The following is a 24713-nucleotide window of genomic DNA, read 5'->3' on the forward strand; positions in this document are numbered from 1 at the left end:
TCCCAACTTGCCCAGGTAACAGTTACAGAGAGACACATGCCACCAGGAGCAGCAGCCCTCTGTCCCACCTGCTCTCCAGCTGCCAGCACTGCCCTCTCCGACATTAACACTGTGAGTCCTCCAAAGGGCCAGGGCCTGTCCCAGCCAGGAGCACTTCCTGCCCAGCTCTCTACAGTCTGAGGAACGGAATGTGCTTTAAGTGCCACTACTCAGCTACTAGAGGGGCCATGGAGTTATCTGTGGAGCTAGATGGGCGAGGGGAAGGCTGGTTGGACAATACCAACTTTGTTTTTCAGCTAATCCCACTCTTATGAGTGGGGATGAGGCAGCCCTGGGGTGGTGATGGGGATGAGGCAGCCCTGGGGTGGTGATGGGGTTGGGGCCGCCATCATTTACATATCAACTCTAGTGAGGTAGTTGCCTTTGTTCCTTATTCCACCCTTATTACACCAGGAGGGCTGAGATCATCAAGGTTCTAGAAGACACTGCAGGCGAGTGGCAGGGCCAAGCCTGGGAAGGGAGGGCCTCTGTCCACTCCATGGGCATCTGCTGAGGGGCACACCAGACTTGTGTTCGCACAGGGAGTCCAGCGCTTTGGGCGCATTTCCACTTTCAACCTCACTGGCAAGCATCTCAACACACACTTTTACTAGCAACTGCCGTTGCTTCCACCCTGGGGGTGCCTCACCACCCAGGACATCTAGCAATGTCCAGAGACACGACTTTGATTGTCATACACTGGAGAGTGCGGTTGTCATCTAGCAGAGGAAAATATCCTGCATGTGTAAGAGAGCCTCGTAGGAATCACCTGGACCAAAATGTCACTGGGATGAACGGAAGAGTCCCTGAGGTGGGGAGCGCTCTGTTGGAAAAAGAAAAAAAGAAGAAGAACAAAAAATAAACACTGAGGAACCAGGTAGGCCCCAGGAATAATAGCTGCTACCCAAGAGCCCAGCCCCATTCTTCCTGGCTTTCAAGCCAGAATGCGAAACTGCTTCCTCTTTAAGAGTCCACAATTAAGCTGCATTCTTTTAAAATATTCTACCATGCAGGTTAAACAAAACAAACGTGGAGGCACTGACATCAGGGCTGAAGTTTTGCCTGGAGAAAGGCAGCCCCCACCTTGAGCAAGTCTAATGTTGCCTTGGACTCAGCCGCTTAGAGAACCCCTCAGGCTTCTATGGTCCCTCGCCTTAACCTCTTCCCCTCCCAGACATTTGCTCTGCCATTAGGACGCAACAGAATCTTGTTTGTGTGGGTTTTCCTGCACAGCTCCAAGAGCTAAGTAGCTTGCCCTCTCACGGTATACAGTCAAGGGGTTCAGAGTCACAATGAACAAAAGTTCCACAGCTTTTCCAGGTGGCAAAGAAAACTTCAGCCTTAGAATCTGAGCCCCGCCTCTTAGCCTCAAATCTGTTAAGGGGACAGTCAGCTTGCTGGAGCTCCGGTGTCTCAACAGAGACATCTACAAGGGATTTTGTTCATTCTTGGGGCCACAACACGCAATCATCAGCACACCTGTGGCGGTCTGGTCACCCCAAGTTCCCTAAGTGTTCAGAACCCCAGACCCACACCTAAAGCTGTGTTTTCTCACTGGGAGTGTTCTTCCCCAGGACATTGTCTGACATTTCAGCCACTGAGAGGTGGCCTTGGACATGGAGTAAGTGGAGGCCAGGAGAACTGATAAACCTGCACAGGGGAGATCCACTCCTGAGAGACACCGAGCCTGAAATCCCAGTGGTACTGGGTTGGGGGAACTCCTAGCTAAGAAACTCATGACAACCTTTGTGTCGTGAAAAAAGCAACCAGCAAAACGTTCCAGTTGATCCCATGTGCTCATTTAAAGACCCTTTACTCCTCTCTTCAGCTCTTTCCCCCCACTTCAGAACAGTATGGCAATCCCTTCCCGCCATACTAAATGTCTCCAGGGGAGAATCGTTTCACAGGGGCCCACAGAGAACAAATAAGAGGACAATTAGCAGAGGCCAGCAAAAGGCCAGTACAAATCTACAGAATAAATCCTCGAGGTTCAAGCATAAAGACCTCTCATGCCGGGGATATAAGTGTTCTTGCTTATTGTTGCTGTTTGCTTTGGTTTTTACTCCTCGGAGTTCTAAACCAGCATCCAAGCCCACAACAGACTCAAATGAATTCAGCCCCTCTCTGCTAAATATACAGACACACATAGGAGCGGGCTGGGTTTCATAAAATGATTTTAATAGAAAAGTACAAGATACGGATAAAAATAAATAATCTTTATCTCCTTTCTATCTCCGCCAAATTGAAAATCATATAAAAACTGGTCTAAGATGCAAGTCCCTTCTTGGTTTGGCAACGTTGTAAGAGCTTTTATTCAGCCTTCTAGATTGGCTCACACCAACTTTTCTTTACATCTTCTTTATAAAGTTGGCTAACAAGATGTTTCTCCAACACAGAACATTATCCAATCATCAGACTTCAGCGTAAAGTCCATGTTAACAGGCAAAGTCAAAGATCCCTTTTCTAAATTTTAAATCTTATGTCTCTAAATGTTTCTGCAATTTAAAAAAAAAATTATCCTCTTCCCTTTCACAACATGGCATCTTGTTTGCTACTTCACCCAGAGGTGAAGACTAGAAAAGAGCTTTCCAGAAAATCAATACTTTAAGGCATGTTTTATAGTAACAGCGCAGTGCTTCGGAGCGGGGCCTCCATGCTTGCTGGCGTGAAATATGTACTTGGAGTCACAAGCAACTTCGCCATCCGCGTTCCCTGCTTATACTTCAGTGTTGCTAGGTAGCTTTTGCTAATGGTCGCTCTAGTCAGTTAATACGGTTCTTGTCCAGGGTGTCTCATTCTGCTCTCAGGCCCCTATCTGAAGGTCCCAGCCGCTTGAATGATGGTGCAGAAAAACACATTGGAAATTGCTATTGAGACAAATCTTCTGAGAACGAATGTGGGCAGGCAGCTGCTGTCATAGGAAGTGGCAGCCGGGAAGGTCAAGAGCACAAAGAACCAGGACCGGAACAAGACAGCCTTGACCTGGAGCCCAATACTGACCATGTTAAACACAGTTCTGTTTGCCACAGCCTGTGTGTAATTGTTTCATTGATGTTCCTGTACTGGGAAGGTTTTGAATGCTCTCCAGGATGGGAAGAAAAAAGATGCTGACATTGCTACATCGAGTATATGTTTTAGCAATAAAGAACACTGGTCAATATACAACTGAGGAAAAACGGAAACAGATGTGACTCCTAGAACCACAAGCCTTTGAATTTGCCCAGAAATGCTATTTTAAACACTCTATATGTTGGTCTACTGTTTTTTTCTTTCTTTCTTTTTTTTTTTTTTTTTTTTGGTGGAATAATGCATTCTTGGTTTCCTTTAAAGGTTTCAGTATGTTACAAGGTTATCCAGAAAGAAAAAGAGAAGGGCAAAAGGCTAGCTAATGTATCAGTCTGCACAGGCCTCAACAGATTCTGGGATTCATTTCCAGAAAGCTGGAGGCCCTTTACTAATTGCACGTCACACAAGGAACCTTTAGTTCCTGCTCACTGCAAGTTTTCTTTTCATAAAAACTGCGCCCATTCAAACGGAGAACAGAGATGCCCCGCACGGCCCACGGTAAACTCGCCTAATGTTTACATTTGTAGTGGTAAACACAATGATATACACAGACATGCATACACACGTGCAAATACGTGTGTGAGAGAGCTCAAAATCTGGCGGACATGGACGAAAGCGTGAGCTTCTCTGGTTCATCTCTGGGATGTTACAAGAGCAATGCACTCTAAAACAATTAAGTTGCATGCATAATGCAGAAAGAATGTGAGCAATTCTGTGACCAGCTTTACGCCATCTGCTTGACTCCTCTCTCTCTCTTTTTGAAGGAACATATATAGGAAAAGAGAATTCCGTTTTTGTTCTGTTGCATATAGAGAACTCTTTTGAAGCTTCCAAACAGTTTGCTTTTGGTAAATTTGTCCGCTCTTCTAGTATTCGAACACATAGCAGTCCTAAGCTACCCCTGTGGCTTCTCCTGACAACAGGAGAATTCTCTCCACGTGAATCAGCTAAAGGACAACTGAAACCTCTTACCAATATACAAGTAACATTTTATTTTATATTCTATCTTCCGTCGGCATAAGCCTTTCAATGTTTCTTTAAACCAGTGAAATATACAAATCACACAAGGCAGAAATATGTACATTAAAAGTACAGAATAAAGGCCATAGAGGATATACAAAATATCTGAATGACGCGTAGAATATCTTACATTAAATAGTTTTTTTTTAAAGCTAAGATTGTTAAACTCCACTCTGCTCATGAACATGAGTCACTAAAGAGAACATGATCTAGTTAGCAAATACAAAGAGCGTACTTCGTGGTTTTTGTAGAATAAAAACCAAAAAAGTGACATTTTAAACTAAATTAGTGCTTTTTCATTTCAAGATCTTTCGTTTGCGATTCACTGTGGCTGAGGGGAAATGAATATTTGGGGGCAATAAGTTAAGAGCCACGGGGCTGAGGTGGCCAGAAGGCCACCAAGCCAACGAAGGGAGACAGACATCTTTTCATACCTTGAAGAACAGCATCAGGTCCTACAACAACACAGCAGATGCCACTTTGGAAATAGAGGTGCCCTTATTTTAAAATATTGTTTAAACTAGCTAACTATGCGGTGAGCTGGTTCGCTTCAGGGACTCAGCTCAGTCCTGTCAGACAGGACAAGCACAAATCCTCACTGAGAAATGAGCTAAGCAAATTGAGCCGAGGCTGGTGCTCCTGGGCTCTGAGTGCCTCTCAAGGTCCACAGCTGTGACGAGCCGGCAATGCCCTGCCAGCCCAGGATACCAAAGAGAGGGTGGAGAACTGAGGGTGGGCAGGAAGGAGAAGGGCCACCTTCTAACCAACATATATTTCAGAACAACAGCCCTGAAGGCTTCTTCAGAGTCTAGCTTGCTTCCTGGTGTTCGTGGTAGGATCCCAGAGAGTCACGTGCCAATGTCAAGACTCAAAATTTTGGTAAAAAGAAGTCCCAGTTGGACTTCAATGAAGGACAATACTCCAGGTAGAGTGCAAGCCCAGAGCAAAGTGTAAATCTAAACCACGGACTGCACTGAGATATAATTATATCTATATTTATATATGTATATTTATATATATGTTATGTACAAAAGACTGAGATATCAGGCACCATTAAACCACTCCCTCCCCCCTTATAAATGCAACTGTTCAAGTACACTAGGAACAGTTTGAGCGTCCGCCTGCAGGATAATAGGAAAAGCACAAGTGGATAGTCTAAACACAGGATTATAACGGTTGCAACACCTCTGTGGACTCCTTGGGCCGAGTAATATCAGCAAAACCCAGGAAGTTACTGTACTTCCAAAGAAAAGCTATTAGAGAAAGGCGCAATCCCCAAGTAGCTGGTTTGAGCATAACTCCTCACGGGCATTTCCTGCCCAGCGAGCCATGAGCATCCATGGGAGTGACCATTTCAAGCATGGCCAGCATCCCATCCCATAAGGGCACAGAGTCTAGAGAGAGCTTGGGGTCAACTAGGAAGGTGGCTGCCAGTTTCTCCTCAAAGAGGTATTCTGTCCTTCTGCAGTGCTCAACTACATGTGATTTCCTTGTCATCTGGGCAGAGGGTTTGCAAATGGAATTCATGGGTAAATTTCATTTTTAAGACAGTAAGATGGCTTCCAAATTGAGATAGTTTTTGAGTCAAAATCCCTTCCCAGACATAAAGTCCAGTATTTAGAATTAGATGTGGCCTCCATGTAGGAAATTTCAAGTTTTCTAATTTCTGGGGACATCCTGCCCCTGCAGCCTACCAGCTCCCCAAGTTTCATGAACTGTTAGAAAAAGGCATATCTGTAAATGGAGTATCTGTAGCTGGGCTATAGGTAACAAACATGATATGCCTGTTTAGGAAGATAGGAGATTCTCACTCTTACATTCTAAAAGATCATTCTGAAAATACAAAAAGCAGGCTGCTAACCTCTGGAATGGGGGAGTGTCTCATAGTCTGTATTTTTGGCACATATATATATATACATATATATTGTGTATATTTACTATATCTAGATTTAAGCTCTTTTGTCTTGTAGCAGAGCATCTGCAATTTATTTTGACCATAGGAACTGAGTCATTCATGGGTCTGCACCAACCTCTTTCACTAGGGTATCACCCATTCCATAGGACTCCATATTTGAGAAGAAAATAGTTCCTATACCTTCTAGATGTGAACCCCAACCATGCAGCTAAGTCAGAGTATGTGTTATTTCCCCTTTATCCTGTAGCATCAGAAGAGAGAAATTTTGTACTAACTTTGCAAAGATTCGTAAAAATAAATATTTTTCTTGGTTTCCCCCCCGCTATTGCCAAATATTAATTACAATATTAATAATAAACCACAGAGTTCTTAGATGGTAACAGAAAAAATATGGTTCCAGCTGCAATTCCTGGGGGGAAATAAAAAGAACCAGAATCACTGTACGTTCTATAAATAAGTGGGTCCTGGGAGTGGGCTGAGTGATGGGCAGGCACACCACTATTTGCAAACGAACTGATCCACAATCTCCGTGCACTTCTTGCACTTGACATAGCAGCACCAGTGAAACTTGCAATGGCAGCGTTCAGTCTGCACTGTCTTAAACTGGTCATAGCCACGGCCGCAACACATGAGCTCGCAGCCGTCCATGCCCTCTGAGGTCTTGTTGCACAGGCGGCCTTGTGTGCCCAGCGAGCCTGTGCTCTCATTGCGCACACAGTAGTCCGGGCTTGGGTCAATATAGACCAGGTCCTGCGTGGTCGGGGAGTTGAAGCGGCTGTTGACCTGGACCAGCTTGCCCCGGCTGTTGAGCCTCATGGCGGCGGCGCTGTCATACTTCTCCTTGAGGGCATCGCCCACCTTTCGGAAGTCCGCCAGCTGCAGCCAGCATGTCTTGAGGCTACATGAGCCAGACACTCCATGGCACTTGCAGGCTACATCTGCCAGGTTGTACACTGTCTGCAAGAGGAAAGGGAGAAGGTTACTGCGCACATTCTTGGAGGAGCTGAGATTTGGGTACGAGCATGGGTGAACGAAGCTGTCTTCAGCTTTCTAGGGGCAGCCATGTCTCCTGGCTGAATCAAGGGTTGTGTTTCACTTCCTCATTCCCCACCATGGGAAATACTGTTACCTTTGAAAACCCTACAGGTCTTTAGCTTCCATCATTCTGCCTACAACCACCACATTCAAATGGGAACAGAAAAAAAAAAAACCCCACAATATTCCAGTGGCCTCCACTTTTGCAGGGAAATGTCACCAATACCACATGAAGTCCACTTCTTGCCTGTCTTCCCTGAATGCAGACCTCCACCCAAGCTTCCCGAAAGATGGGCTGTTATCCTTCCACTCACAGAGAAGGGAGTAGAGTGCTAGAGAGATGAGTTCCTGCCCAGCCACTGTTAAGTAGAGAGTGCTAGGATCTGTATCCAGACAGCAGGCCTTCCTACAATGACTTGGATCCATCCCTAGAGGGCTCAGTGTTCCAATCTTCCCCCATCCTACCATATTCCTGTGTCCTTCTACCGTCGGAACAGCCCTGACACCTGTGATCTCATCCACTCAGACTCGCAGCTTTGTAGCATGTACAGAAACAAGAAAGCACCGTGACATGGCGAGCAGGTGGCTCACACAGGTCACACACCAGGGTGTAGGGGAACTTGGTCTGGGTCTCAATTATGCTCATTCCGTCCACTCTATAGCCCCGACTCTGTCCTGTCCCATCCCAGGTCTCAAGGACCACCTTGCAGTCACGGATGTAGGATGTCTGATTTTGCCCTTGAACCTTAGGCAACTAGCTCTCCCTTTCTAAGTCTGTTTGCCACCTGTGGATGGTACCAACTTCCTACACAGTTGGGAGGATAAAGATGAGGAAGGCAAGGGAGCATTTGGCACTCCAAACCCACTCAGTAAACCTGGTCTTTCACCAAGGTGGTGGGGCCATGGCCCTGGGTTTTTGCCCAGTCACCTTGGGCAGGAGCAGTACTCATAGGTCTGCTCTCACAGCACTATGCCCAGCAGTCTGGGAGGTGGTGGCTGACTATTTATAGTCCCGACTGCCCACAGTTCCTCATGCCAGCGACCTTCCAAAGGCACCATGGTGTGGCAGTGCTAGCCAGGGACTGTCCAGTACCCAGTCATTTCTGCTCAAACGACCACCTTCCTCCTCAAAGGACTCACAAGGGCTTTCTTTGAAAAGGAGCCCCAGTGCATTCTCATGCCATAAAGACTTTCAGTCTGAGGAAGGTTTTGTAAATATATTTACTCTTTGCTCCCTTTTAAGGAAAACCAAAAGCTAATGACCTAAAGAAATTTTAATATGGTTTCCTGGCATAGTATACAACTTTCAAAGGTCTCAAGCCCTCACTTAGAGAAGAGCTGGTTCCTGTGTCACCTCACCGACCCAAATCCTTCCTTTAGCTCATCAGCCCCATGATAGAGTACAACCAAATAAATATCACACCATCAAAATATGACAATATCAAAGTACCAATATCAAGGGCAACAAAAGCAGCAAAGTCAGTTCTCAACTTCTCCAGGGGTCCCTCTCGCCACTTGGAAACGCCTGACCCTCTTCTGTCAGTGGCCAAGCCCTGCAGGAGCTCTTTCGAGGAAAGAAGTGATAAGGACATCCCAGAGATAGCCTGGAACATTTCTGGTTGGATGCACCAGTCAGGTCCTACAGAGGGGAATGATGTCAGGAGGGTGGCACCCTAGGAATGGACTCTTAGAGGCTTGCAGAGAATGGAGCTGGACCCCTCCCCTGCAAGGGCATGTGGACCCATGACAACCACAACCTAGAGGGAGGACCAGTCCCTGAGGTGGAAGACCTGAGCAAGGGCAGCAAGCACACGTCCCCTCAGGGAAGCATAAGCAAAATCACATTGCACGTAGTCCTTCCCTGTCCCCCTCAACTCTTTACCCTCCAATTTGAGAGGAAGTTAGCTGGAATTATCTGCACAATCTTTGACTTCTCTATGTCCTATTATTCTGTAATGTTTAATAATAAACTTATCACTTCTCAAGCACTGACTACTGACTGACACTAAGCTAAAACCTGAGAAGGAACCAAAGGCAACATCGTTGTAGGCCAGATTTCCCATGGTATATATACCCTAACACCTGACCTCGCTTCATCTTCACAATGACTCTGAGTGGGAGCCATTGCCATGGCCATGGAAAGGTATGGAAATGTGGAAACTGAGGCCTAGAAACCAAGAGACACAGACTTGATTTAACACCAGCATCTCTAGTACCACAGTGCAGCTCTTGGGCCCTAAGCTCTGATTACAGCAAGTTAAGGGAGATTTATAACACAGATCCACTGACTGTCTTACATGGCCCACTAAGAGCTCCCCTTGACCTCAGTTTCCCAGTCTGTCAGATGAGGCTGTGGGACCAGAGCGTCCTCGGGTCTACACTGTGATTATCTTCCTCTTTCCTCACCCCAAAATATAGAAGAGTGAAATCTGTGACCAGAAAGTTCCTGGCACCTACCTTCGATTCTGTGAGAAAAAAAAAAAAAAATAATGGTCCTGGTTTTCAATGCTGCCAAAGTTAAGAAACATTTTCACCCCTTCATTTTAAAGCGGCCATAAAGTGCCATGTGTTTAACCGCAGGGGGAAAAGGGGGCCTTTTTAAAAATATATCCTGGAGTAGCTTTTCATATCTCCAGCAGGATAGGGAAAAGAGCGGGAACAAGAGGCTCAGGGAGGCTGGGGACAGATTTTCTGTGTCTAGACTCTCAAGAGCCACCCTGGACTCAGACTGAAGCAACACCACACTGCTACAACCTCTGTCTTCTCCCTAACAAAAGCCCTTTGGGAAAACTCTGAGCCCATCGGGTCTTCTTGATTCACAAGGCAGATGGGGAGAAAGAAAGGAAGGTCCAAAGCGAGGCAAGGCCTTGCTAAGTGGAGCGCCTAAGGCTTTCCCTAACTGAAACCCAGCCACGAGTGGATGAGTTCTGATAACCATTGGTGGGACCAGTTACAAAGAAACACAACATACTTCTCAGTGCACAGCTGGAGCTCCTGGACTCAGGACCCATGAATGGTACTTACTATTCAGGTCCCTGGAGGGGGAGGCCTTTCTGGAATGTTCACCTCTCTCCAAAGGGGCCCCATGAGGGAAGTGACTTAAGGAAAAATAAAGAGGCCAGAGAGGACAGGAGTGCAGGGGAAGACAGAGGAAGCCACGCCTGCACAGAGACCCAAGGTATGGGTGTCTCCCAGAAACCTGAGCTGAGTGATGGTGCCAGGAGAGAGAACCCAGCTCCTGTGCACAGGCAGAGAGGAGAGGTGGCAGGGAGACTAAAGAACTCACCCTGCGGCCTGCTTCATTGTTGTGCAGGTTCATGAGGATGCGCGCGCTCTCGTAGGAGCCCTTGGCATGGATTCGCTCCCGTTCTCGTGCGTCCACAAATTCCTTGGCGAAGCGGTAGCCATAGTCGATGTTGTCTCCACAGCCGCCCCACAGCCAGTCCCGAGGCAGGTCCTTAGGGCGCGCAGCACGACTGCAGCCACAGGTGGACAGCTCGCCCTCGCGGCATGCTCGGCTCATGGCATTCACCACCCCAGCTGCGCTCACCGCATACGTGAAGGCGGTCTCTCGGCTGCCTGTGGGAGAGGATGAGGGGTCACCAGATTGCCTGCCCCATGCAGAGGCCTAGATTTGGGGGGAGGGGGTGCGCGCGCGCTCGCGAGTGTGTGGGGGGGGAAGGGGTGGGAGGCGGTACTAAGAAGACCTCCATCATGCTGGCCTATGCAGCAGCTGGAGAAGACTGAGAGCCCAATTCTTGAGGCAATGGATGCTCCAGCACACAAGGCCTTGAACGCAATTGTGGAGACTGTGGCAAACCACTTGTCAAAACACAGGAGCAAGCAATTCTCAGGACCACGGAAGGCAGGAACCCCTCTCCCCCATAACAGCCCATGAGAGAGAGAAGAGGAACCTCCAACACACAGCAAACTGGGATTATTTGGTAAAAGAGAGCATCCCAACATGCCTCTCAGCAGCTACTGGAGCAAACAGGCAGAGATAAACCTCAAGCTAATGCCCTACGCTGGACCCCACCCTGACACACACACACAGGCCCTGGGCCCACCTTGAGGCAAACTCAGAAGAATGGATCAGGTCACACAGAAGCACCACCTAACAAAGGAGACAGAAATACCTGCATCTACTGGGACATTTCAGAGCCTAGTCAGGACTTCAGCGCTGCTGGATTGATTTCTCACTAAACACTTTTTAAGATATTCAATATGCCTTATTTCCCAAAATGCACACGAAAGAAGCCACTAAAAGAAAAGCTCAGAACCGGACCAGACTCCCTTATGCTTGTTCTAATGCTGATATTATTTCCATCTTGAACAGAACAGAATTTTCTAGGCTCAGAAGCTTCTAGGAATCTCAGGTTCCCATCCTCCGCCAGACATTGCCTGGGGGCCACAGATAATTTTTCACCTGGCACCCTCCTCCCTGGGTAGCTACAACCTCTCCTCCCCTGCACCACCTTTTAGGCTCTCTACTCTGTCACCCCTACAAGGGTTTTAACCATGCCCTGAAATCTCTCATTTGAGAATGGGTGGTTGAAACAGCCCACTGGTTGGCCTTGGCACACCTCCACAACTACCCTTCACCCCACCACCATCCCCAACTCTCCTGCCCTATAGTCCCACGCATAGCCTTTGCCTCAGAGCAAACAGACTTGGGGGAAATGAGGGTGGGGAACAGAAAGAGTTCTTCCCTCCCCAGAAAACACTCACAGGAGCCCCATTAGCAGAGACTAGCTTAAGTTTGACTTGCATACCGAGAAATTTCTCTGTATTTCATGTAATAAGAAGCAACTTGATAAACAACTGCACCGTGAGAGGGAAAGGATTAGCGATCTGCCCCCTGAATGAAGCAAAGATGGGGCCTTCCTTTCAAAATCAACTGTAAAATAAGGGTATTGAAATCGATGCCCATGAAATAAAGGTCTCTTCTGATGCTCAAAGCCCATGAACCAGATTGGGTTTTCGTACAGTGAGAAATCTTGCTGGCATCTTTCTGGAGTAGGGGTAGCACACAGACAGCAGATCTCAGCAGGACCCAGCCAGCCCCAAGGAGAAGGTCCGTCCAAGAGCGATGTCCTGTTGTCCTGGTTACCCTCTCCCCTCTACCTAGAGAAGCTCTGCTCCACAGCTCACTGGGGCCATTTGTGACCCCCAGGAAGGACCATGGCTTTGACTCACACAGACTCTCCCCTCCCGCACTTAAAAAATAAATAATTTCAGGAGTGTGTTGGTGGTTGGCAGGAGGATCCTTGCAGAAAGTTCCAGTGGGGCTTTCTATCTGTCTAGTTCAAATTAGACAGCAGAGTCCATGGGGGAGTGGAAATAAATGAGGAGGGTGGACAGATTGGAGTAATTTGAAGATTAACACTGATAATAAAGAAAATGCTATGGCCTGGGCAGGACTGTGGAATAAAGTGTTGTGGAGAGAGGAAGAGGAGACAACGTGATCCTGAGGGGTGAGGCACTGTTCTGGAGCATGCAGGGCATAAAGAGCCTTTTTAAAAACACAAACCACTCAAACTCTTTTTCATAGGTCTAGTTCAAGCATTTCCATTTTCGCCCAGGATAGAAAACCTGGTAGGACTCTCTAAGCTAACTGTTGGCTGTGCAGAAGCATCAGTTTAAAACGTGCTGTTTGGCTGCTGCCGGAGCATCTATCCCATCATTGTGCTGGCTCATTGACTGGGTCTCCCTCTGCATGGAATCTATTCTGAGCTGAATCCTCGCGTCCCTTAAAAATGGTGCCTTCCTGACATCTTTTCACAGTGTAGAAACAAAGACAATCGAGAGACAAAAGCTGGAAGGAAAGGGGAACACGATGAAAAATGAGAATGTTTCCAACAGGAGGCCTGGGCCCGTCAGGAGGCGACTGTGCGCAGGGCCTCCAGGGCAAGTGGCACCTTAGAAAAATGAGCTGAGAAAAGGGTCAGAGGTGGCAGCAGGAGCTTCTCAGACTCTGGCCTCTCACAGGGTCACATTCTCACAGTCAAGTCTCATTTGCCACGTCCCTGGAGTACTGGGGGTTTTGGAGTGACATGGGCACACCTTGGGCACCAAAGATATTTTCAGTGAGATTTCCCCAAGATCGTTGACTTCAAGCAAAGCCTGAGTTAGGAAAAAGAAGGTAAGGACAATTTTCCGTTCTTGGAGTTCAGTCCCTGTCCCTTCTCTTCGAGAAAAATCTAATTTTCCTGCTCTCCTGCTCTGGTCTCAGAGAGTTAAGAAAAAATAAAAAAAAAGTCCCACCTAATCCTCCAGGTGGCTTTCTTCTCTAGGACAACCAGGTCCTAGGGGACCTCGGGCCAGTGAGGATACAGTCTGTGCTTCCTGGGGCATCAGGTGACCTACCCATAGCACCAGCTGCTTCCTCCCCGCCAGGCTATGAGAGGATGGGACTCACACAAGCCCCGCCATCCAGTCCCCACCATCCAGTCCCCACCACTGAGTGCCACAAGGCAAGGACCAAAGAGGACACTAGCAAGGGACAATTAAATGCAGGTATTTGAAGTATCAGGCCTTGAAGAGACAAGCACTTTGAATCTTGGGCCACATTTAAAATGAATCTCCATCAGTAATGAGATTAATTCATCAAATCTGAGTTTATTCAGTATGCTGTGGGCCAGAGCAGGCCATGTTGAGGATGAAGAGGGGATGTTAAATCAAATCTGAATGCAAGTGAGCACACAGTAGAGCACTTCCAACTGCCCTCTTCCTCTAGCTTTTCCTAGTCACTGTCCCTGTGAGAAAGCAGCATTCCCAGGCTTTAAGAGGCTATCACCCTGCATACAAGAAGGAATGCTGAAACTTGACATTGTGAGAGGGTGGGTTTAGAAGGAGGATTAGCTCCTTCCTTACAGTATCAGAAGGCTTAAAGTCTCCACCATAGCCCCATGTGTCTACCTTAAGACAGCCTGTGTCCAGGGGCCATTCTTAGTCCCCCCAGGCTTAGCTACTCCAGTCACCCAGGATATACATAGCACATTTTAATCATTGACAGAAAGGACAAAGCCCCATGAACCCTGCAGGCCGGGGCTACAGGCTGCTCTCCCACTAGACTGAGGAGTGGCTTCCAAACCTGTGTGTGTTTATGAAGCCCGTTGGCTCAGGCATCCACTGACAACTCTTTTTTGTTCTCAATGAAAGCATTTTTCAGAGTTTTCTTTCAAAAGTATTTTATCCATCTGTGATGGATATTAAGCCAACTTTTTATCTCCGGTCAATATAAACAGTTAAGTGCCTTGATAAATTGCTTCTTACTTTTGGAGTCAACGCAGTCATATTAATTATAAGGGCTTGTTTGCATAAAACTAAAGAGACCCACGATATTCACACTAGAAACACACAGGGCCCATCTATCAAGTAGGATTCTAGACTATTGCAGAAAACCACAGACAAACTGAGTTTTTTTTTTTTTTTTTTTCCTCTTGGTCAGATTTAAATGTTGTCTCCTCCCTGAATGGATCAACAAATTCAACACCATATTTAACATTAAAACTCAAGCTGTAAGCAAAACATTTAAACTGTTGTTTCAAAGTTTCTGGGTTGAAAGAGCAAGTGTGTACTTTTCTGCCGATAGTCAAAAATCGCACACATAAATTGTATTATCACTTCTTATTAAAATTCTTTTTGGAACTAAAAATAAAGCTTTTAACTTCATATATCTCCGTAGCCTCAGGAAATGTCTATATTAGGAAAATTAAAACCTTACTGCCGGCATTGCCAGCGTTCTGAAAAACTGACAACTGGGGGTACTGGATTGTGCTTCAGCCACTTCTAACCATCCCAAGCGCCTTTGGATTTAAAAGCATTTCAATGGCTTGGCTTCCCCCATCTACTTTTGATAATTCAAATCAAGGCCCCTGCTCTTCTACTTTAAATAAAATGAGAAGAAGAAGAAGGAGGAGGAGGAGGAGGAGGAGGAGGAGGAGGAGGAGGAGGAGGAGGAGGAGAAGAAGAAGAAGAAGAAGAAGAAGAAGAAGNGAGGAGGAGGAGGAGGAGGAGGAGGAGGAGAAGAAGAAGAAGAAGAAGAAGAAGAAGAAGAAGAAGAAGAAGAAGAAGAAGAAGAAGAAGAAGAAGAAGAAGAAGAAGAAGAAGAAGAAGAGTTGCAGGGAATGATGGTATCTGTGGCATTCCCCTCCTGAATTGTTTCAAGAAGTTTAGAAACTAATGGTCAAAGGTGGGATCAGAATTAATTCTGTTCTGGATAATGACAGAATTCTTCAAGCCATCACCGAGTTGTAAAGTGGACACCCCATTGAACATAAGGGCATAGGACAAAGCGGGCGGCATCTCAAGTGTTTCCTTACCTATCTGCATCACCCTGCCAAAGACAGAGGTGTTGTCCACTGTGCTGCAGTTCCATCTCCGATGCCGAAATTGGTACTGGCATTCTTTGATGCCTGTCTTCGCACCTTCCCCAATGTACTGCATGTGATCCTGATACAAGTGGCAGAGTTTCTTCTGTCCTTGAGAAAGTCCCGCCAGCTGGCTGCAGAGAGGCTGCGCACCTATGATATATACCTCCGACATCTGAACAGGGTTATTCATACCTAGAGACCTGCAAAGGGGAGGGGGAGATGTGCATACAAGATTTACGTGAATTCTGGAGGTAGCTCCCCCCACCTCCCCAAGAGCATGTCAGCAACCCAGGGCTTGAAGCATATAGATGCCTTTTCTCTGTGTGTCCTCACGACAAAGTCTGAGAAGGGCTTCATAAAACTCCTCTGTTAAAACTGTACTAAGAAAACAGAGGTATTGTGTAGTCCCCACCCGGCCATCTGGCTCCCTCAATTGGTATTTTGACTGCCTTCCTTTCTGGTCACCACATATTTGAACCAATATTTCTAAGAGTCACCCAGAAAAGGGGGGAAATGGTTGTCAGAGACCGGCCACTGACTTTAGAAAAAAGTGACTCAGTCCCCACACAGTGCATGGATCTGCCTTTAAAATACAGGAACATCAAAAGCAGAGAGACAGCAGTACCTCCAATGAGTGGAGGAACAGAGAGGTGTTTACACAGACTGAAGAAAATGTGTTTTCAGACACATTAAAAGGGAAGGATCTAAGACAAAATCCAATGTCCAGAGGTCACAGTCAGAGAAATGCTACTGCTTTCTCGGGAGAAAATATCCAGAAAGCTGTTGCATACAACCCCCTGGGTAGTTTGCAATTCAGAGAGAAGCCCTCATTTAAGGGACATTTGACTACTTCAAGTTCATTGCCTTTTGATCAGATTTCAAGAACAAAAGTCTCTACTTGGGGGTTAGCTGTCTTCTAGGACTCTACTTCTGACACTGGGGATTAATAACTTCAAATGACAGAAAAATAAAAGGGAAACTAATTATTTTTTATTTTACCTAGAGGTGGCAAAAAGTCAACTTTATAGATACGCTTACAATTACTAGAGAAGTGTATTTCCCTTTTATTACACAAGGTACTGGAAGCCCACAGCTCAACAAGGGCCTCATAGAAAAAAGTTCAGATTTATAGATTCGGGTTTCCCCCATGGAACTGAGTATGTGATTTGTAAAATTAGCAGGTTACAAGAAAATTCATATTTAAAAGGCACATAGAACATATACGCATCTGTATTAGATAAATGTACCCATGCTCAGTCTCCAAAGTTCAACGCTGTAGCATAATGTTTGTTACAGTTTAAAAACGGAAAGAGTAGGCACACAGAATCAACTTACCACCAAGAATTAGCTTCTATTACAACCTGGGCGAAGGAGAAAAATGTGGCCAAAGCCATTAGGAAGAACTTGGAAGACATTGCACCTCCAGCCGTCCCCAAAGCCACTCCTGGGCTTAATATTCCAATGGACTTCTGGAGAGGGAAGAAAGGAGCAGACGTTTATTGCCTTCTGATAGTTTTCAAGCATACAAATTTAAACAACGGAAACATCCGAGGTCTCTTAAGTTTACTGTTGACTGACTGCGCTTCTCCGTAAGTTTTCTGATGGCAAGATATAGGCAGTTTCTTTTTCTAAATTAATCCACCCACGCAACCTCACCAGGAAATCTTATTTCGCTGGGATCCTGCGCGCGGGACACGCCAGCAATTACAAACATGTCTCAATGCTGTTTGAGTCAAAGCCTGGGTGCCAGGTTTCCTGCGACTTCCAGTCCCGCACACCGCCCCCCACGCTTCCCTCTAGTCTCCCGCTGCGCTGGGTCCCTCCTCAGGAATTCACTCAGGAACCCACCGCCACCCTCGTCCTCTCCCAGACCTGGGCAGAAGCAACAAGTGGAGCCAGAATTAATTCCATGGGCGAGAGGAGAGCGAAGGCGAGTGGAGCGCACTGCCGGAGGCTGCCGAGGAGGCGGGGTGGCCGGCACGGGGGTGGGGGTGGGGGCAGGACGCGGGAGGGAAGGGCAGGGGGTGGGGGCGAGGCCCCAGGGACCAGCGCGCGCGCGAGTGCCCAGCTGGGAAATGCAGCTCCGAATTAACATCGTATGTTTCATAATCAGTTTACGGGCCGATTTTGGGAAAGCCATTTCCAGATGGGGAAGAGCAGCCTTGGTTTCCTTTAGAATCTGCTTCAGCCAGTTTGGGGCGGGAAGTAGATGGGGTTGGGGGTAAGGGATAATGAATGGGAAGACAGGTCCGTTCCCCCCACCCATCCAGGGAAACCGGAAAGCCTGCCCCCCTCCTGCCAGGCAGCGGCCTCCCCTCGGAGGAATACAGGTCTCCCATGAAAAGAAGGGTCCGGCCAGCTTCGGTTCTTTTCCCTGCCGGTCCCTTTCCTCGTACCCCATTATTCTGACGTTTTCCTCTCCCTCTGGCCCCCAGGTCAAGCAGCTGCTGGGGGTGGGGAATGGAGATCACAGAGGGCCTGGTGTTTCTCTTGGAGTTGTCCCCCACGTTTCCATCGCACCACTGTGAGCCTGTGCCTTGAAGTTACACTGCTACCCTTCCTCCAGCCTAGCCAGCCTCTCTGGCCCAAGTCGGACTCTTCGGTAAACCGGCCAAAGGGAGAGGTCCCCAAGCGGAGCCAGAGATGCGTACGCTCCGAAGCATAAGCGGTGTCCCTGACTTCCATGGCGCAAGAAGCCGGGCGGAGAACGTTCCCTTCCTGAAGATACTCGGGGGACAGAAAGTTCAGTTGCTGTTCCCACTGGTGACTTTTCCACCTGCAGGCGGCGGCGGAGAAAGGAGAGTGTGGGAAGGAGGAGCAGGTTTCCAAAGTCCCTTTTCATATCTCTGATAAGTGTAACTCTGCGATGCCCGCAGCCCCCGAAGGAGCCCCTTCCTTTGGAAAGGCAAGAAAGGTGAACCTTCTCCAGGCGATGGAAGGGCCCTGCCGAGGTCAGCTCCGTAAAACGGATGAAGGGGACCCTGTCGGCAGTAGAAACACTACGGAGCCCTGGAAAACGCGGTAGCTTTCCCTGCGGGCCACCCCTTTGGCTTGGACACCTCCGGGCTCCTGGTAGAGGAAATGCTTATGTGCTTCCCAGCGCCGGCTAACCAGTGCTCCAAACTGCGGCCCGGTGGTCCCCAAAGCACCGCAAAGCAGGGGGTGCATCCTGGAGAATGGAAATCTGGAGTTTCCCCAGTCTTGGAGGAAAGGTTCAGTCTCCTTCCCTACCCCCGCCTGAAGTGTCAAGTTTCCTCCAGGGGAGGGGTGGGCTTCGGGGTCTGTCTTTGCGCGCAGCCCCTGCTACACTGGCTAGAGAGGAGGCTGAAACCATTTTCGAGAGTGTGCGCGCGCGTACACGCGTACACACACACACACACACCGTCGTGCACACTTACACACACGCGTGCATAGACACAAACGTTCCGAAGGAAGGGCTCCAGCTCTCAGATCACGGAGGGCCTCACTCACTTTTGGAGCTTCACAGCGGGCGGGGCGCGCGGGGCGGGGCGCGGGTGGAGGAGAAATTGATAACAGATTCGGCGGATTACAGGGAATCTCTTTGTTAGAGCCGAAACCACACAAACCGAACCCTCTCCAGGCCTGATGCCCCCGGGGGCAAATCCACTAGTTCCCAGAACCCTCGCCAACTGCGAGTGGAGCCACCCGGTTTCCTCAACCAGAAACCGGCTCCAGAGTAGGGGTGTCCCGATGAGATCAACAGGAGAGCCCCGAGAGCAGATTCTGCCTTGGACCCCCTGCACTTGCCTGGAAACACCTCGGTTTTCTTCCCTCTCCACTCTGTCGCAGCCCCACAAATTTGAGCGATTCAAGGAACTCACAGCGAACGCACTAATGAACACCTCCACGTTAGAGAGTAAAACATCCGTCCGGGTGTGTTTATCAGAGATCGGAAGCGAAGAAGACGGTGTGAAAGGAGAACTTTCGTGAGACTGCCGCAGCGGGGCTAAAACAAAAGTTCTGGTCAGAGTTATCCAGAGAATGAGCAAAATGTTTTCCAACAGGGGCCCCCGGGAAAGCAGACTGAGAAGCCCGGTTATCTGTCCTTGTGCGCGTGCAGAGGAAGCTGCGGGCTTTTAAACGAAGGGGTGGGTGAGGTAAAGGAAAGGCGTTCGCTGGTCTCGGAGCCAGGACAGCTGAATCTCGATGATACTGTTTCCCCATAAGCGAACCCCAAAGCCGTCAGGATGTACTAGATCGAAGGTGCAGACTGTAGTGCTGTTCTAAAGGGCCGGCGGGAGAGGGAGAAGAAAGTTAAGGAAAAAGAGACTTCCTCGGTCTAGATACAGGACGAGGGAAAAAAAAATCCAGTCAAGTGCAGAGACAGGCGGTCCCTCAAGACAAACACTAAAGAGGCTAGGCAGAGTCTCGCCACCCCCCCACCCCCGTACCTCACTGTTTGGTCATTGCCTTCTACTAGATTCTACATTTAGGGCCCATGTCTGGGAGTGGAAAGGATGAGATATGCCAACTAGGCGGAAGAGAGTGATCCAGGCTCCGGGTGGCGAAAAGCAAGATGGGAAACTCCCAGAAGATCTCCGTTCTTGAAGAGGTGGAAAACGAACTGTGTTTCCCGGTTTGCTCTTTCTCTGCCGCAAGAAGAGGATGGAGAAAGTTGCAGACACAAATTTGGTTCCTCTGCTTCAGGAGCAGCCAGAGAGAAGACCCTGAAGAATGACCAGTAGGGGGTCTACTTAAGGGGGCTAGACAAAGGAAACATTGCTCCCCATCTCTCTGCTGGGCCCAGCTGAGCTATAGCTGCCCCACACGGAGAATGTGTGACCATGGCACTGTGTGTGTGTGTGTGTGTGCGCGCGCGCGCACGCGCACACACACATGCACACACACACACACACACGTGCAGCAGGCAATAAGCAATGTTATAAGTCAGAGGTTGTCTGGAGCTGCAGATGGGACAAGGAAACTTGAACAGTCCCGAAGCCACCAAGACTGGCTAGAAGGTCTGGAACCGTGATAACACAGAAGAAGATTACTCTAGCTTGATTCCCCTCCATTTCCTGAGCCTCAGCGATGAACCACAGGACTCTTCAGGACCAATACACAAATACTTCTCCTAACTCAGCAAGGACTCAGTCCAAACTTGAGCCGAGTATTGACTCAGGTCGAGCATGAGAGTGAGAAACTACAGATCAGTTCATTCTCCAATCATCACAGGGATTTTTTTTTTAAAATAGACAAAGTTTATAGACACAGACAAAGACAGGTTTTTTTAATAGACTAAGAAACAGGCTGAGGGAGGGAAAGCATCACAGAAAGAATTGTTGAACCGACCAAGGCCACACCCGAGGCCTCTGTGACAATCCCTCTCCAGTAACCAGAAAGGATAGAAATCCTTCGTACCATTTCCTGAGGCCCTTTTGCTGGGTTACACCTATGGCCCTTTCCTATTCGCAGCTCTAAGCAACACAAATTGTCCCCTGGCGGAGATCTCAGAGGGGTCATGGTGGGTGAGAGGGATCAAGTGGTCGCCAGGGATGCAAACTGAAGGAATGGAACTCGGAGGCGCCCTACTTCCAGATGGCCAACAGGGGGCAGCCGGCACCGCGTGGTCGGTTAGAAAAGGCCGGGTTAAGGCTCCGAGTTTTTGCCGGCTCAAAGCGCACCCCTTAATGCACAGGAACGCTCTGAAGGGGAAAACCAGGGGCTTGGGCTGGGCCTCCTCCGGAGGATCTTGAGCCGAACCACAGAGAAGAAGGCTAAAGCCAGCTTGTCCAAGACTTTAGAACAACTGATCGTCAGTGCCCCCCCCTCTAAAGCAGAGCAAGGGTCCCCACGTGTCCACCCATAACTCCACTTTCCATCACTTCCCAGTTGTTGGGTACTCAATTGTCTCCTCCTACTGACCCCCAAAAATCTCCCTTGATGGAAACGGTCTTAAAATCAAATCTGGCTAGAACAGCGGCGGATGTGCTAATATCAGCCGGAGGGCAAAGGCTATGGAGTTGCGACCTCACCACAGGGCCCAGATTATTTCCCCAAGAGCAAGTAGTCCTTTTAAAGTACGACCGGGGGCAGTGGTTCGGACAGGGCGCGGAGGTAACATGGGGCCTTGGAGCACCAAGGTTTAAAGCCCTTTCTTTGAGGGAAGAAGGCCACTTGCTTTTAGGAAGCATCTTCCTTCCAGTTTTCATCTTATTCTCTAGAAAACTGGAAACGAGAGATAGGAAGTATAAATGGAATTTGTTATTGAGATATGGAGGGCAGACAGAGGAAAAGTTTGGAAAATAGTTATATTCCAAGACGAAACGTTAACTTTTTTTTTTTCTGTAAAAGTGAACTCTCGGTGACCCTCAGAGTGTGTGACTCGGCTTTAACATACAACTGACAATTAAAACAAACACGAGTTCACAAACTAGCCCCCGCCCGCCCGCCCGCTCTCGCAACGCTGAAGCCCCCGAGTCCCTAAAGCACCGGGCTGACTCCGCTCTGGGGTCAGGATTAAAGCCACTAGGACCACTACTCCCCGCCCCCACTGCCGCAGTAAAGGGCCGGAGCTCACCCAGAGGCCGCTAATAATGCTAATAACGCGACCTCGCTCCCCGCGCAGGGTGCGCGCTGGCCCCCCGCCAGGCACTCTTAAAGGCACAGGGGCCTGGAACGCTCGGGTTACTTGACCTGGATGGCCCAGAACCCGGCCCTGGTCGGAGGTTAGGGGTGGGAAGTGCATTGCTCGGGGGTTGGTGGCCCCTAGTTTTCCTAGTCCCGAAACCGTTTCTCCTAACCCAGGAGTCCTCTTGCCCCTCAGTTCTCCAGCCACAGTCTCCCCCGTGCCCGTGAAGTGAGCGTTTGATAAATATTTGATGAATCGAATCATTATCCTGTTGCTGAAACAAACTAAGTAAACTACACTCCAGGTTCTAGGGATAAAAAGGAACGCCGTCTGTGACCCCTACTGTTTTTCCTGCCCTTGCTCTTCTCCATAGTTGAAAAGGTTTGAAGAATAGCCCGTGCGAAAAGTCTCCAAGGACGCAGAGGCAGTGTCCCCAGAGCAAGGGACGAAGAATCAGGAGTCCCTGCCAACGTTGTTGGGGTTTAGCTTTCTCTAGGCGGTCGGAGAAATGGAGGGGGTAGGAATAAATGGATGGAGTTCAGTTAACTTTAAAAAAAAAAAAAAGTAGCGAGCGTCGGTGCGCACAAAACACTTACCTTCATGGCGAGGGGGAGGAGGCGCGGGGAGGAAGTCGCCACCCGAGCGAAGGCGGCCTAGGAATCCAAGCGGAGACTCCGGGTTAAGTCTAGGGGGACGACGAACCAGAGCAGAGCTGTGGAGTCCTCCTGGGCGCGTCGGGTGGGCGCAGCGACCCGAAGCAGAAGCCAGCACTGGCGCCTGGGCTTCGGCTGCCGAGCTGGTATAGCCTGGAGATGCGTCCGGGAACCGAGGGGGCGCAGCGCGCGGGCCAGCAGCAAGCGCAGGGCCGAGCCGGTACACGGTGCAGGAGCCGCGGGTCCGACGAGGGCGCGCAGGCGACTGTTCCGCGGCTAGGCGCTCCCTCTCTAACGTCCATCAGCGACGGCGGTAATTAGGGCTTTCCAACCCCAAATGTGGGCGTGATTGTGCAAAAGACTTTACAACAAATAATAAAAAAATTCTTCACAAGAGGGTGAAAAAAATGCCCCGCTACTCAACTGTGGCCCGAGGCGGGAAAGGGGGGGCGATCCCTGTGCCCAAGGTGCCCCCAGTTCATTCACACCACGAATTCTGCAGACTCTTGGCGGCTCACGCCTCCTGATCGTCAGCTCCTCCTCTCTGGGTCTGTGGCCGAAACGTCTGCTTCCAGGGGCTGTTCCTGCAGCTGAGTTAGCTAGTGGACGTCTATGTACACACAGACACACACCCAAACACAGACACACACACACAAACACGCGCACACGCGCGCAAACACAGACACACACACATACACACACGCAGCAGCAACAGCAGCTTTGGGGCCACAGAACAATCAGGCACGCATGGCTTTTTCTCCGGGAGATGCCGCGGAAATCGCACAAGTCGCCATCAGAGCTGCAAGAGTCAGCGCCAAATTTTGTCCTTTCATTTTAGGGTCTGACACAAACCGGGCGTAAAATGGGTGCAAGTCCGCCCTGAACTTTCCGCCGCGTGGTGGCTTGAGCCGTTAATGGACAGCTAGCCGGTGAGGAACGTTGGCTTCCCCCTTTTGGTCCCCTTCTTTCTTTCTTTGGGTTAACCTTCTTCTTTCCAACCCCAGCCTTTCCAGAAGAGCGAGGGGACGGCGGGCGAGGAGCTCCCCGGCGGCGACTCAATTCCAGGGGTCCATGGCGGTCGAGGCTGCCCACCTCCTCGGTCGCGACTGGGGTCCGAGAGGCGGTAGTGGGGCCCGGAGGAGGCGGCGGAAGGAGCTCAAGAAGCTGCGGCCGCACAAACTGGACTCCGGACGGCGGAGGCGGCGCCTCTGAGCCTGCAGCAACTTTCCATGCGATGCGGTGCCCTGCAGACTGACTGCCCCAGCTCGGGGACTCCGTGTCCCCCCACTCCCTGCCAGCTCCCTCACTTTTGCTCTCCCTCTCTCCAGACTCCTCTTTCCCCTGGTGTACTCAGCCGAAAAATATATATATACTTTTTTAAAGTTGCAGAACCAAACCCGGCTGGAGAGGCAAAGGGGGGGGGGAGAAAAAAGTCAACTTTGCCTATGCGCATGCGTGGTGAGGCTGTCCTATGACAAACTTCGCAGGATTTTAAAGCTGTACTACGGGCCCGGGGTGCTGGGAGGCGGGGTACGCTCCCTCCTTGGGCCCCCTCCTCAAGGCTCCCCATCCCCCAGGCATCTGTTGAACGACGTCCACTCGGCCGCTGTTGCCTGCCAGCCTCCTGACTGGTTCTTCCAAAGCTATCGACCAATTTGGGAACCTGAACCCCAACTTTCCGAGCCAGACCCTTGGCTCACCTATCCCAAACTGCACTCACTGGGGCCTCTGCAGAGACGACCTCCCTGATGTAGACCCTCCTAGGGATGTCTCCTTCCTACGCCCGGGGAAGGGTCCTTAAAGCCTGGGCGAGGAGGGTAGGGTGGGTTCGCGCATCCAGCAAAGTCCCCGGTGTCCTGGAGGTTTGGTAGACAGGATTGCTTCTCTGCCTGAGACCCTGCGTGGCCGGGCAAGAATAGGAGCTCATGCCGCCGCCCACGTAGCTGCTTTCAGGTGAGAAGACGGCAAAGTTGAACTGAACCGGGATTTGGACTCGGGAACTTCTAGACACTTCTAGA

General features: G+C 49.3%; 1 protein-coding gene across 3 annotated transcripts; it reads right to left on the reverse strand.

Annotated features, from left to right (window-relative positions):
* Positions 1–2259: 2259 nt before the first annotated feature.
* Positions 2260–23704, reverse strand: Wnt5a (Wnt family member 5A). 3 transcript variants are annotated; one of them, XM_050158238.1, is made up of 5 exons: positions 19219–19773; positions 16786–16919; positions 15400–15650; positions 10362–10654; positions 2260–6997 (listed from the first exon to the last, which is right to left on the reverse strand). In XM_050158238.1, exons 2-5 carry the CDS (start codon positions 16863–16865, stop codon positions 6539–6541), a joined length of 1083 nt encoding a protein of 360 aa, XP_050014195.1. In that variant the 5' UTR covers positions 16866–16919; positions 19219–19773; the 3' UTR covers positions 2260–6538. The 3 variants fall into 3 exon arrangements, with proteins under 3 accessions (XP_050014195.1, XP_050014194.1, XP_050014193.1); XM_050158237.1 differs by lacking the exon at positions 19219–19773 and adding an exon at positions 22639–23704 and having other exon boundaries at positions 2261–6997; XM_050158236.1 differs by lacking the exon at positions 19219–19773 and adding an exon at positions 17323–17667 and having other exon boundaries at positions 2261–6997.
* Positions 23705–24713: the final 1009 nt, after the last annotated feature.

The sequence above is a fragment of the Alexandromys fortis genome, unplaced genomic scaffold (assembly GCF_014885135.2).
Source record: "Alexandromys fortis isolate MF-2015 unplaced genomic scaffold, M_Fortis_MF-2015_v1.1 scaffold_106, whole genome shotgun sequence".
Taxonomy (NCBI): domain Eukaryota; kingdom Metazoa; phylum Chordata; class Mammalia; order Rodentia; family Cricetidae; genus Alexandromys; species Alexandromys fortis.